This window comes from Malus domestica, chromosome 01, assembly GCF_042453785.1.
Source record: "Malus domestica chromosome 01, GDT2T_hap1".
In the NCBI taxonomy this organism is placed as follows: domain Eukaryota; kingdom Viridiplantae; phylum Streptophyta; class Magnoliopsida; order Rosales; family Rosaceae; genus Malus; species Malus domestica.
The window spans coordinates 24,877,950-24,891,325 of NC_091661.1; the positions used below are offsets into that span (position 1 = coordinate 24,877,950).

General features: G+C 42.2%; 2 protein-coding genes across 3 annotated transcripts; one reads left to right on the forward strand and one right to left on the reverse strand.

Moving 5' to 3' along the window:
- Positions 1–2,058, reverse strand: LOC103435564 (ras-related protein Rab2BV-like). 2 transcript variants are annotated; one of them, XM_008373961.4, is made up of 3 exons: positions 1,900–2,058; positions 1,594–1,802; positions 1–858 (listed from the first exon to the last, which is right to left on the reverse strand). In XM_008373961.4, the coding sequence occupies exons 2-3, from the start codon at positions 1,756–1,758 to the stop codon at positions 376–378; spliced, it is 648 nt and encodes a 215-aa protein (XP_008372183.1). In that variant the 5' UTR covers positions 1,759–1,802; positions 1,900–2,058; the 3' UTR covers positions 1–375. The 2 variants fall into 2 exon arrangements, with proteins under 2 accessions (XP_008372183.1, XP_008372177.1); XM_008373955.4 differs by having other exon boundaries at positions 1,896–2,058.
- A 1,075-nt stretch (positions 2,059–3,133) lies between these two features.
- LOC108169394 (uncharacterized) lies at positions 3,134–4,677 on the forward strand. The gene is made up of 2 exons (XM_017322609.1): positions 3,134–3,585; positions 4,608–4,677. The coding sequence occupies exons 1-2, from the start codon at positions 3,134–3,136 to the stop codon at positions 4,675–4,677; spliced, it is 522 nt and encodes a 173-aa protein (XP_017178098.1).
- The last annotated feature ends 8,699 nt before the right edge of the window (positions 4,678–13,376 follow it).

The window sequence follows — 13,376 nt, forward strand, 5'->3', positions numbered from 1 at the left end:
TAACATCATATAATACATGGAAAGATTTATTGCAGCATCAAGTACAAAGATTCACAAGATCAGAGAAGAATTTTGGAGAACAAGAAGAAAAAAAAAATATGAACACATACAATGCTTTTTTGACCTAATCCTTGCCTATAACAAGACCCCGGTTACCTTAGTTACCAGTCCAAAAATCAACAGAAACAGTGGACGCTGTCACGTTCATCTTCAACTACGGTTCACTAAAACCCTGTGCTTTTCGCTTTAGTGTCTAGAGGTTAAAATACATGACAAGAAGTTAGAAACTTAGCCACATTTTTCTGTAAACAAAAACAAAAATTGTATACGCATGCCTACTTCTTTCCGTCTTATAGATCGATAGTCGATACTTTCTTAGTTAGAGCAACAAGTTCTCTTGTTCATGTCGCTGGAAATATTTGCAACATTGATGGTAGTTCCTTGAGGAAGTCCAGTAGAAACTGCCTCCTGTGCTGCTAGTGCCTTCTTGCTTATTATGTGGTAAATGTCCAACAAAATGGTCTGAAACGCATTCTCGACATTGAAGGCCTCCAATGCTGAAGTTTCAAGGAACGAGAGACCTTCCTTCTCAGCCAAGATTTGAGCATCATCTGCCGGAACTGCTCTCAGGTGATTCAAGTCAGATTTGTTCCCGGCCATCATTATGACAATGTTAGAGTCTGCATGGTCTCTTAGTTCGCGGAGCCACCTCTGCGCATTGTCAAATGTTTGCCTCTTGGTTATGTCATACACCAATAAGGCACCAACAGCCCCTCTGTAGTAAGCACTCGTAATGGCTCGGTACCTCTCTTGACCTGCCGTGTCCCATATTTGTGCTTTCACTGTCTTCCCCTCTACCTGCATCGGAATAAAAGGATATATCTTGACGTAGAAGCAAGCAACTATTCCTTAAACTTAGATGACTAAAAAATCAAAACCAAGTGATGAATCGCTTCGATTTTAACAGCTGTTTGTCAGTAAAAGACGCGTCGTTTAGACATGTGAGATTGAGAAGGGTTTTTTTAGTATAAAAAATGATAATCCCATTCTGAAGTTCTCCACTATACATAACAAGAGAAGCCCTACAAGCCCTGCACAGAACCCTGCCACTAAACAATTCAATTACATCTGAAATCGGCTAAAATGGTATTGTAACACGGCAGGGTTGGGTAGATTTTAGATCCAACCGTTACCAAACAATATTCTGCAGAATGGTAGTTTGGTACTATACCTTAAACTGTATAAGTAAAGTTATATAATAACTTCTCATCCTTAGAGATTCACAGGCTATAAACAAATAGTTAAAAGTTGATATGCACGAAGGCTTACTAAAACTCAATCCATTGTTTTGGTAAGAAGAACCGCAACGATATGGTTACCAGACGGGCGCTAAAGTTTTTGTACTTCATAAAACTTTGCCTAAAGAGATCGAAATAAACTATCAGAAGACAATTATAATGATTTCCCACAATTCTATATATGATAATTTATTGCTTCACCATTGTTTCAATTCAAATAAAAATTAAAGAACAGAACAATATAAAACCAGGAAAATTGCAAATGATCAATATTTTCCAAAAAAAAAAAACCAACCTGCAATGTCCTAGTTGCAAATTCAACTCCAATGGTGGACTTAGACTCCAAACAAAACTCATTCCTCGTAAACCTCGAAAGAATGTTCGATTTTCCGACACCCGAATCTCCAATCAATACAATCTTGAAGAGGTAATCATATTCGTGATCCACCTTATACGCCATACGTTCTACTCCTCACACACACACACACACACACCACCCCACACCTGGCCAGATCCAAAATTCAACAAACAAAAAGCCATTAGCAATCACAATACCAAACAAATTAACCCATTCTCTCAGAAAGCAGTTTCATTTACCTACGTTTTCTTTCCAATGTGATTTTCCCGAGAAACAAACGGAAAGTGGGTAATCATAAAACAATGGCGCGCAGAATGGTGATCAACACGGTAGAAGATTTTTTGAACGTTAAGTTTTGTTGGGAATGTGTTTGCATTGAAGTTTTTGGAACCAGAGAAGAAGAAAAACAGAAACAACGGATGAAAATGCACTTAAAACGGCACTTCACGTGGGAAACGACGCACGGAATTCGGAGAGTCTCTGTAAAGTAAACGAACCCTTCACACGACATGCCGTATAAAATTTAAGCCCGTTCTCAATGTGGGCTTGTTGACCGAAAAAAGGCTATCAATGTGGGCTTAGGGCATATTTATGGCCCACTGAAAAACTCCAATAGGGTTTCTTATTTCTCTTCTAATAAAAACAATAATCACACATACAGATTATTTATTTCTTTTTAAACACTCATCTTTGAATTTATCGCATTGTTTTTTTTAACAAACGATAAATCAAACCTAAGGGGGTGGAAGAGTGGGTTAGATCTCACAATAGGCTAGCAATAATATGATTCAAATTTACATTTGGCGATAATCAAATTTAAGACCTCTCGATCACTTACAAGTGAAGATAAATATTTATAACATTGTTTAAAATAGATTTGATCTAATCTGATGATCAAAAATAAAAAAAAAAAATAGTGCAATTATCGTTTCCCTTGAAGAAGCTTAGCAATGCTTCATGAACTCTCACCATATTTTCAATTTTTGTTACAAACTTACAAGTACATATTATTTTTAAACGTTTTAAACTACATTTATCTTGTTTTATGTCAATTAAACGAATTTACAAAATTAATTTGGAGGAGTAAATAGTCATGTTAAAAATCATTGTTAGAACTCATAACCGCTTTGAAAGTTCAAAGGATAAATCGAGATAAAGATTTGGGTGTTTGGATACAGAAGTAACAAATGACTAAAATAAAGTTTAAAGAACCGACGTTCTAAAATAAAGTTTAAAGATTTGGGTGCCCTCAAGCTATGGCGATATGTTCGCTAGTCCATTGGGATTACATTCTATGCAACAAGGGGATATTGGGTTACAAGATTGGGTGGCGCGAGTGGCTTCCATTATGTCCAGGGAGTGCTTTGACTTAGTGCTTATGTTGCTATGGAACATTTAGAAAGCTCGTAATGAGCTATTATGGAAGGGCTCGGTTTTACCACCATAGGACATCCAAATTCAAGCACATACTTGGTTGATGGAATTTAAAAAGTGGAACGCGGTGCAACCGAAGACTAAGCTTGCCGAGGTACAGAAATGGTGGAAGCCGGAGGAAGGGTGGATTAAGTGCAATTTTGATGGGGCATGGGATGAGCAGAACAAAAGGGGAGGAGTAGGAATAATTATAAGAGATGCAGCTGGGGAATTTATTGCTGCCATGGCGTTAAAGCTGGAGGAGATTGCTTTGGCTTTAATGGCTGAAATTGCAGCGGCTCGTGAGGTTGCACTGCTTCTTCAACGATGGAATAGTCAGAAAGTGATATTGGAGGGTGATACTTTGCTGGTGATCATTGCTGCTGTTCAGAATAACTTGGATGTTAATGATGGAAATTTTGGTCATATATTAACTGATATACGGAGGCTGTTACAACCTGCTCAGCAGTGGAAGGCCAATTTTGTGCGACGTGATGCCAATGCAATGACTCACAGGTTAGCTCGGCGTGGTCTCACTTTGGCACAGCCAGTTTCTTGGTTTGAGAACCTTCCGATGTAATTTTTGATCTTATTTTGGAGGATAGTTTCAATTCTTAATTTAGTTTGGTACGGGACACTCATTTTCCTTTCTTTTGGGTTAATTCTCGGGAAAGTTTTTATCGAGGCTCATTCTTAGCACCATTTCCCTTTGATTGTACATTGTTCCCTTATGAAATGAATATCGTATTTGATTTAAAAAAAATATTAATAATAATAATTGATCCACATATGAGGTGAGTAAAATTAGGATACTAATTGGTTCACGGATTATTTCGTTTTAGACCAAAATTCAAACATGATAAGTTTAGCAAAGGAGTATTGCTGGGTAGATCAAAATTTAGACTAAATTTGCAAACCACATAACGTGTCATGCGTGGAGCCTAAAATAATCCCAAAAATTCTAGAGGCGACATGTGGACTTTTACTCGAGAAAGACAAGATTGCCCTCAATAAATGGGCAGGCTCCTTAGATACTCTCACGCGCAGTTCACACCCCTGAAGGCCCCTGAAGGTCTCAGCAGCTGAATACGACTGTCCACAGCTCACCTGTCATTGGCAAGGAAAAGTCAAATTAAAGATAAGGATTAATTACCTAAATCCTATCTTTAATACATTCCCAATTGAAGATTGACTTCAATCAAGTAAGTAATCCCAATTTAAATAGATTAGGGATAATTACTCCATTATCTCAAAATATTATTTCATATTTAATATCTTGAGAATATTTATCCATAAACCTTGGCCAATAGGATGCCGCGATGTGAAGGGTAAAACCCTAACACTATGGCCGACCCTCCCCCTATATATACCCCATATTCTACCAAATTTCAGAAGCTTTTACTACCCTAAAAAAGCCCTAAACACTTTACTCTCTCAGAGAAACTGACTTAGGCATCGGAGATCCATTGGCCTAAACACCCCACCTCGTGGGCGCATGAGGTTTAGGTCTTTGATCAACTGTATTGATTGTTTTGCAGGTGCATTTTCGTCAAGACTGAAGATGGCAGAAATTTGTATCGACAAATTGGTGCTTTCATTGAGAGTTGATTCAAATACTCGAAGAAGCCTCTTGCGTTTGTTTCTTGAATTTTCTGTTACATTGAATTTCTCACACGTCATATCAATTAATTTTTCCTAGAAAAGTTTCTTGATCAATCCCTGGAGAAAGGATATAATGGTAGGAAATTCGGAAACCACAACAAACGGAACCTCATATGTACAAGGGTTTGGACCAAAGAGTAGAGATGAGGACATAAGCCCACAAGACGATCTTTAAGGCTCAACGTGACGGCGAGAGGAGACCCACCGCCGCGGCCACTACCTTGTAGCCTACGGCGAGGACCACCGCAGCATCAGCAGCCCACCGCATTGCGTAGGAACCTATGACCCAAGGCAAAAGGCCCACAACATGGCAGCTGCCACAACAGGCCCAGGGCAAGAATCTTAGCCCACTGCAGCAGCCCTAGCTGACATCTAACGAGCCCAGGCGCTCCAGGCCCAAACCTACAGGGACCCAGCAAGAGCAACCCAAGCCCAACTCGTTGCCAGCTGAGCCCAGCCCATTACCAGGCGAGCCCAAGCCCGCGAGGAAGTAGCGTCGGCCTAGCAAGCATCATATGCCCAAGGCCAGCAGCTATACGAGCGAGCCCAGCGCGCTCATACGCACGGCCTAGCCATCTAGTCGAGTTTGCCTGCCCCGCAACCTGTCCGCTTCCATAATCTGGCCCGCAGCCTAATCAAATATGAGGCTATCTTTAGCGATCCAGATTTCGACCACTGGTCACACGATCAACTTAGGGTTATTTTCACCCGACTTTTCTGCAGGAATGCTCACTTTGGGCTCAAGCTTTGTACTTGCAATCCACTACACTTTCACCACACATGGAGACACCCATTATCCTGACTCTTCCAATCCAAATGGTGAGCACTACCTACCCCAGCAGGTTGCCAATTTGACGAGCGCCCTCGCGCAGTAGACCATCTTGGTGAACCAGCTTTTTGAGCACATTGAGAAGCAGTGCGCCCCCGACGAGGTGTCCCGAAGTAGGACAAGAGCAGAAGAACGTGACTCATTCCAGCAACATCCCGGCAAAGAGTTGCTTAGCCCACTACGAACTGTGCGTTTGGGTAGCATGCACTTTCATTTGGGCCCTCGAGAAAACGTCTTCTCCCACCTAGATGCGCAGAGAATAATTCATTCCCGACGTGGCTCACGAGCCAATGTGTATTCGAGGTTAAGTTCACACTCCGACAAACACTGAGGACATTCTAGGTGAAGCGTCTACACGAGACTAGGCCCACAAAGAGATCCTCATGCGAGGCACTAGAGTAGGCAACCACATGGCGGAACGAGGAAAGCACTAGAGTAGTCCAGCTTAAGTTCCATTGGTAGCCTTGCCAAGTGTGACGACAAGCAGTACAGAATGAACCACGTGCACCGTAATCGCGGCACAGACGAGCAGGACATGCCGAAAAGCAATATGGACCAGTATGTGGGCAGCTGGAGGTTCCACTGCCCCACCATGCGTAAATTCAAGAGGAATTTCAAAGGTTATTAGTAGAGCAGCTGTGCCCGCCATATTTCACCTTGTACAAAGGAGATAAAGATGTGGACAGACACCTAATGCACTACCGAAGTGCCATGACCCTTTACACCAATAACGATGCTTTCATGTGCAAGATCTTTGCCATAACGCTCCAAGGTAAGGTGCAAGACTAGTTCAACACCCTGCCGCCATATTCAATCCAGAACTTCAACAAACTTTCCTTGGTTTTCACTAAGGAATATTCATCCTACCGCTCAATAAAAAAAAAGTCTGACCACCTCTTCAACATGAAGAAGGACCCGAATGAGTCACTCCGCACATACGTCAAAAGGTTTAAGGCGGAGAAGGCGAAGATCGTCGGATGCGATGACAGCATTACATGCTCAGCTTTTCGAAAGAGGCTCCCAACAGATCACCCACTTTTTAGATAATTGGTCATGGGTGAGAACTTGACCCTAGCAGATTCTTATGCTTTGGCAGAAAATCACTCATTCTGGGATAAGGCGAAGCGCTCCCAGAAGCTGCCTGAGAACCTGCGTAAAGACGTAGAGCCGACTCAGAAGAAGGTAGACAATAAATCGCTCAATAACAAGGACAAGCCAAGAAGCAGAAGCAGGGATCGATCCTCGATAAAAGGAGGCTCAGCACCCAAGACGTATACCAAGTTCTCAGTCCCGATCAACCAGACCATTCATGACCTCAAGGACAAGTCGTGGTTCAAGATGTCGCCACCCATGAGTGGAGACACCTCTAAGATGGACCAGACAAAGTATTGCGCATTCCACAGAGTACCGGGGCACACAACTAATGGTTGCACCACATGGATGAAGTACCTTGAGAAGCTCGTGAAAGAAGGCAAGTACGACCAGTATGTCAACAGGCTAGCTGCCCTACCAAGGTGAGAAGTAGATGTCGATGCCTAACACCCATCCAAAATAATTCGAATCAATGACATCTTTGCCGAGTTTGAGCATCTGGGGGCCATCAACAGTTCCAAGAAGAGGAAGATCCAACAGGCAAAATCGGTCTTTCAGGTTCAAGCCATATATGTTATACTATGACTAATCGTTGACTTCACCGAGCAGGACGATGAGGGAGTAGACTTTCCCCACGACGATGCCTTGGTGATTTCTGTTCAACTGGCCCATGCCATCGTTGACAGAATCATAGCGGACAACGACAGCTCAATTAACATCATACAATTGTTAGTCATCCAGAAGATGTGCCTAGAGAGCACAATCAAATGTAAAATGAAGGTTTTGACCAGATTCAACGGACTTACCTTAACTGCCATTGACACTATCACGCTCGACGTGACCAATATTCCAATTGTCTCACCGCAGACCTTTATGATCGTTAACGACCCATCTCCCCATAATGGGATATTAGGCCGACCTTAGCTAGTGAAGATTTAAGCTATGACCTCGATCGAGTATCAAAAGATCCGATTTTGTATCTCAGGAAGAGCAATCAGAGAGATCAAAGGTGATTAGGCCATGTCTCTGTGATGCACTGTACAAGTTCTCAAGGAGATGAAGAATAAGTCTTTCGCCCCTGCAGTAGTAACTGAAGTGCAGAAAGACGGTTCAACCTCCACCAAATAGCAATTACAGCAAGCAAGTTAAAAAGATGGCGTCAAGGTCGACAATGCCTTAGAAAAGGAATCAGGATGGAAACCCGAAGAAGACGCCCGAGCATCATTCTTGACCCCTACCAACACGGTTATGATTGGCTCACGCCTGAGCCTGACGAAGAAGGAAGAACTCACGGTTTTCCTCAGGGAAAATCATGACGTTTTCGCAAGGCCACCTTCTGACATATCAGGTATTAATCCAGCGATAGCTTGTCACAAGCTACACGTAAATCCTACTGCTAAACTTGTGATCCAGAAAAGGTGACATTTCACACCCGAGCAAGTAGCGATTATTAAGGCAGAGATCGACAAGTTACTAAAGGCCGGATTCATTGAGGAAGTGGCGCACTCAGCATGGCTAGCCAACGTCGTGCTGGTGATAAGAAAGGAGAATGGCAAATGAAGAGTATTCGTGGATTACACTGACCTCAACAAGGTAAGCCCTAAAAATAACTACCTAATTCCCCGAATCGACTTGCTTGTTGACTCAACATCCGGGAACTAGCTGCTAAGCTTTTTGGACGTATACTCAGGCTACAGTCAGATTGCCATGTAGGAGCCTAAGAAGGAAAAAATCGCATTCGTGATCGAGCGAAAAACATACTGCTACAAGGTCATGCCATTGGCATCAAGAATGCAGAAGTAACCTGCCAACAACTAGTAAACACAATGTTCAAGAAGCAGATCAGAGTAACCATGGAAGTTTACATTGATGACATCATAGTGAAAGGCAAGTAGCGGTCAGACTATATCGGCAATTTGGCAGAGACATTTGACATCATCCAAGAGTAAAAAATGAAGCTCAACCCAACCAAGTGCACTTTTAGCGTCTCCTCAGGCCGATTCTTAAGGTACTTTGTAACCCAGCAAAGAATCGAGGCTCATCTAAGGCAAATCAGAACGATCTTGGACATAAAGTCTCCTACAACTCTGAAGGAGATCCAAAGTCTGACCGGACGAGCAATCGCACTCAATTGTTTTCTCTCGTGATCCACCGACCGATGTAAGCCCTTCTTCAAGGCAATAAAAAGGGCACAAAAGACAAATAGGACGACGAGTAAGAGAAAGCATTTCAAGACCTGAAGTAGTACCTGACGTCACCTCCACTACCATCCAAGCCAGAAGCAATGGAAAACCTGTACATCTATCTGGCGGTATCAGAGGTAGCGATGAGCTCTGCCCTCATACGAGAAGAGTTGAGGGCCCAACTGTCTGTATTCTATACATCCAAATCTTTCATTGATGCAGAAACCAGATACTCGAAGGTTGAAAAGTTAATTTTGGCGTTAGTTGTTGCAACTTGGAAGCTCAGACTTTACTTTCAAAGGCATCCGGTCATCGTCATGACCTAATACCCACTGTGATTAGTTTTGCATAGTCTAGACGCTTCTCAACGAGTGAGAAACTAGGCGAACTTGGTCAATACGGCTTAGCATAACAACCTCGCATGACAATAAAGGTTTGGGCATTGGCGGACTTCGTAACAGAATTCACCCCAAGCCTGAAAGACGCAGCAACTCAACCTGAAAGTGCCCTAGAGGCAGTCGAGCACGCTGTAGCCACACCAGCCCCACATGCAGGAGATTTCTGGCGTTTGCACATTGACAGATCATCCAATTACCAAAGATTGAGAGCAAGCCTCGTTCTCACTATCCCATATAGCTCACTACCTGTCAGCAAACTCCATTTGTAGACGAGTCATTGGCCATTCATGCAGTGGACGATTGACCTGGTAGGACCAATGTCGCCTGCTACAAGGGGCAGATACATGATGATCACAAAATGGGTCGAAGCCGAACCCATGACTACAACTACCCAGACAGACATAGAGCGCTTCATATAGAAGAACATCATCTGTTGCTTTGGCATCTTTCACTCTATCGTCATAGACAATGGTCCCCAGTTCGTGGGCAAAGACTTTGTGAAGTTCTTCGAAAAATATGGCATTAAACAACATATGTCCACGCCCTGGTATCTGCAGCTTGGAAGCTCAGACCTTACTTTCAAAGGCATCTGATCATCGTCATGACCTAATACCCACTGTGATTAGTTTTGCATAGTCTAGACGCTTCTCAACGAGTGAGGAACTAGGCGAACTTGGTCAATACGGCTTAGCATAACAACATCGCACAACAATAAAGGTTTAGGCATTTGCGAACTTCGTAACAGAATTCACCCCAAGCCTGAAAGACGCAGCAACTCAGCCCGAAAGTGCCTCAGAGGCAGTCGAGCACACTGTAGCCGCACCAGCCCCACCTGCAGGAGATTTCTGGCATTTGCACATTGACATATCATCCAATTACCAAAGATTGGGAGCAAGCCTCGTTCTCATTATCCCATATAGCTCACTACCTGTCAGATAACTCCACTTGTAGACGAGCCATTGGCCATTCATGCAGTGGACGATTGACCTGGTAGGACCAATGTCACCTGCTACAAGGGGCAGATGCATGATGATCACAAAATGGGTCGATGCCGAACCCATGACTACAACTACCCAGACAGACATAAAGCGTTTCATATAGAAAAACATCATATGTTGCTTTGGCATCCTTCATTCTATCGTCATAGACAATGGTCCCCAGTTCATGGGCAAAGACTTGGTGAAGTTCTTCGAAAAATATGGCATTAAACAACATATGTCCACGCTCTAGTATTTGCAGGACAACATGCAGGTCGATGAGTCCAACAAGACTATTCTCAACTACCTTAAGAAGTCCTTCTAGGACAAGAAGGACAAGTGGCCAGACGAGCTCCCTGGTGTTCTGTGGGCGTATTGCACCACCAAGAGACGAGCAACCGACGAAACTCTATTCTCCCTAACGCTGGCTCTAAAGCGATCATCATTCCCAATGTAATGGTGCCAAGCATCAACACTGTACTGTTGAATTTTGAGCAGAATGAGAAAGAGATGGCCATAAACTTAGACTTGGCAAAGGAAGAGCGCGAGAAAGTTATCACCCGCATTACGGCCTATTAGCAGCAACTCTTCCCCAGCTACAACGAGAAGGCGAATATCCGGGAGTTCCAGCCATGAGACTTAGTCCTCAGAAAAGCCTTCATCATCGCCTATCGAGAAGGCTCCAAAAAGATGGCTCCTATCTGGGAAGGTCCGCACAAAATCAACCTAGTAGGCGGAAATGACAGCTACTCCCTCATCACTATGAGCGACAAAGAGATTGAAAAGTAGTGGAATGCTTACAACCTGCGAAAGTACTACGTGTGACCTCTCGCCATTCATTGGACCCTGTTCAAGATAAATAAAGTTCGAAAACTTAAGCAGCTCGACGAACAAGACCTTGTATGCCGAAGATTATAAGTTGTTATGGTATTACTGCCTACAAGCAAAGTTAATACATTTCTCTATTTTCAATGAAGATTGAAGTAATTATTTACAAGCTTGGGCCGAAAGCATAAACAAACTAACCACCCATGTGACAGCAGAAGACGCATTTGCCCTTGCAGACATGGCGTGTGTTCTTCCATTAAGAGATGGTAAACTGATCTATGATATCCAAACGTGGATAGGTTGTATGACTGCTAAGTTCCCCCTGAATGCATTGACTACTTGAGTCGGATGACTCCCAGAATTGGCCACAATAGTCATTCTCCTAAAAAGACTTAGCTAACTGAATGATTCAATTCCGCGGGAGTCTGGGTCTCTAATCGGAATAAACGCTAAGTGCAGCATTCCTGCCCATGAAAGAATTTGCGTGACTAGATGGTTCGTCCTTGACATGCAAGTCTTCAAGAACGTAGCTTGGCTCTAAAGTGTTGCAATACTAGTTAAATGACCTATGGAATCAAGTTACAACTCAAAAGGATATGGCCTTTGAGGTATGATTTTGCCTACACCTTAAGTCTAAAACGCCTCCGAGAGCCAGAGATAACGCATAAAGTGGTCATGTACGTCGTCTGCTTTTGTAAGTAAGACGCTCGGCCGACGACTGATGCGAAATATATAAGCACACAAATTAAACCCTCTTTTTGACAATTGTAGTAAAGTATGTAAGTAGGGATCGTTCTAAACCGGGGATTAGGAGGGCTTGCTAAAACCTCTAAACTAACTCAAAAACATAAAAACAAAGTTAAAAACGTTTGAATAGACTTAAAGAACTCAAAACAGGTTCACAAGACTCAAAATAACTTAAAGACACTCAAAACTGCCTAAAAACACAAACTAGGCAGTTTCTGACTCTAGCACAACTTTGGACGAAATTTGGGTTTTGACTTGACCCAAAACACTCTAAAACACAAACAAACAAATTTTAAACACTTTGAAACAAGAAAGTAAAAGGGGGATTTTAGTTTTGATGAATTTGAAACAAACAAACAAGTTATAAAACTAGGAAGATTGTAAAACAAATTTAAGAAATAAGATGATGGATGGATTAGTTAGAGGTCCGTTCTTCACACATGACACACTTGTATATGAATTGATTTCCAATTGCTTTTCAATAAACTATGAAACTCAACACCCCAGATTAACCGTGATGCACTAATTAATCCTCAGATTTTCCTTGATTTATTGAATTGGATGAATGCATACGACAATCCAAATTATTCTCCAAAAGTCCTCTACATGAATGCATAATAGAGATACAATCAAAGATCATTACGTTCTATGAAAATCATAAGTGTTAACGAGGCATTCGTAACTATGAATGCATGATACGTTTGCCAAGAATTCAATTAACGCGATTGTGACTAGCAACCTTCACTACCAATGAATATAAACTTGTAACGATTAGGTGAAACTCATTTATATTCTAGCATCTAATTCATGCATGAAAACTAAGTATGCATCCTTAATAAACATACAAGAATTAGTTATGAATAAAATAGATAATTGAATTGCAATCACAACTTATCAAATCACAATTGGAAGAAATCAATTTAAATCTCAAGCATGTTCATGGCTTCAAACTTCCCCCTAACTAAATAGGGGTTTAGCCACTCATACTTACAAAGCAAAGATAAACAAATTTAAACATTGAAAACAAAAGAAAGAAAACACCTAAAAACGCTCCAACAATCCAATTTGAATGGCAAGCACGTCCAAGATCCTTCTTCTTCTCTTTGTAGCGGCACAAGGTGTGGTTTGATGGATGAGTGGTAAATTATGGTGGTGGATGGATATAGGTGGGTTATGGTGAAGGGTGGATGGGTGGATTGTGTTCTCTTTGGTTTTCTTCTTTGCATGTGTGTGTTGTCATCTTTGTTTCTCCTTTGCACATGACATGTGCTGTCCATGTTTAGATCCCCTTTGCATTTGCACACACTTGCTTCATCATTTCAACCACAAAACACACCATTTCCTTCCCCTTTGCCGTGTATGTCCCTTTCACTTTGCATGTGGGCTTCTTTGCATGTGTTTTCTCCCTCTCTTGCCTTGAGTTTGCATGTGGGCTTCTTTGCATGTGTTTATCCTTGCAATTACACACACACACTTGCACACACAAAAGCCCAAAACGTCCATCCTCATGTCTCCATGTTTGCACCATCCAATCTTAGCCCAAAAATGCTCCAAAATGCTCCAAAATGCATCTTCTTGCATCCTTGGCCCA

Bases quoted from the DNA above. Each gene is read 5' to 3' on its own strand.
- LOC108169394 (XM_017322609.1), top strand. From the start codon at position 3,134: ATGGAATTTAAAAAGTGGAACGCGGTGCAACCGAAGACTAAGCTTGCC. The intron at 3,586-4,607 runs GTTAGCTCGGCG...ATTGTTTTGCAG, and splicing joins GCCAATGCAATGACTCACAG to GTGCATTTTCGTCAAGACTG.
- LOC103435564 (XM_008373961.4), bottom strand. From the start codon at position 1,758: ATGGCGTATAAGGTGGATCACGAATATGATTACCTCTTCAAGATTGTA. The intron at 859-1,593 runs GTTGGTTTTTTT...ATTCCGATGCAG, and splicing joins TTGCAACTAGGACATTGCAG to GTAGAGGGGAAGACAGTGAA.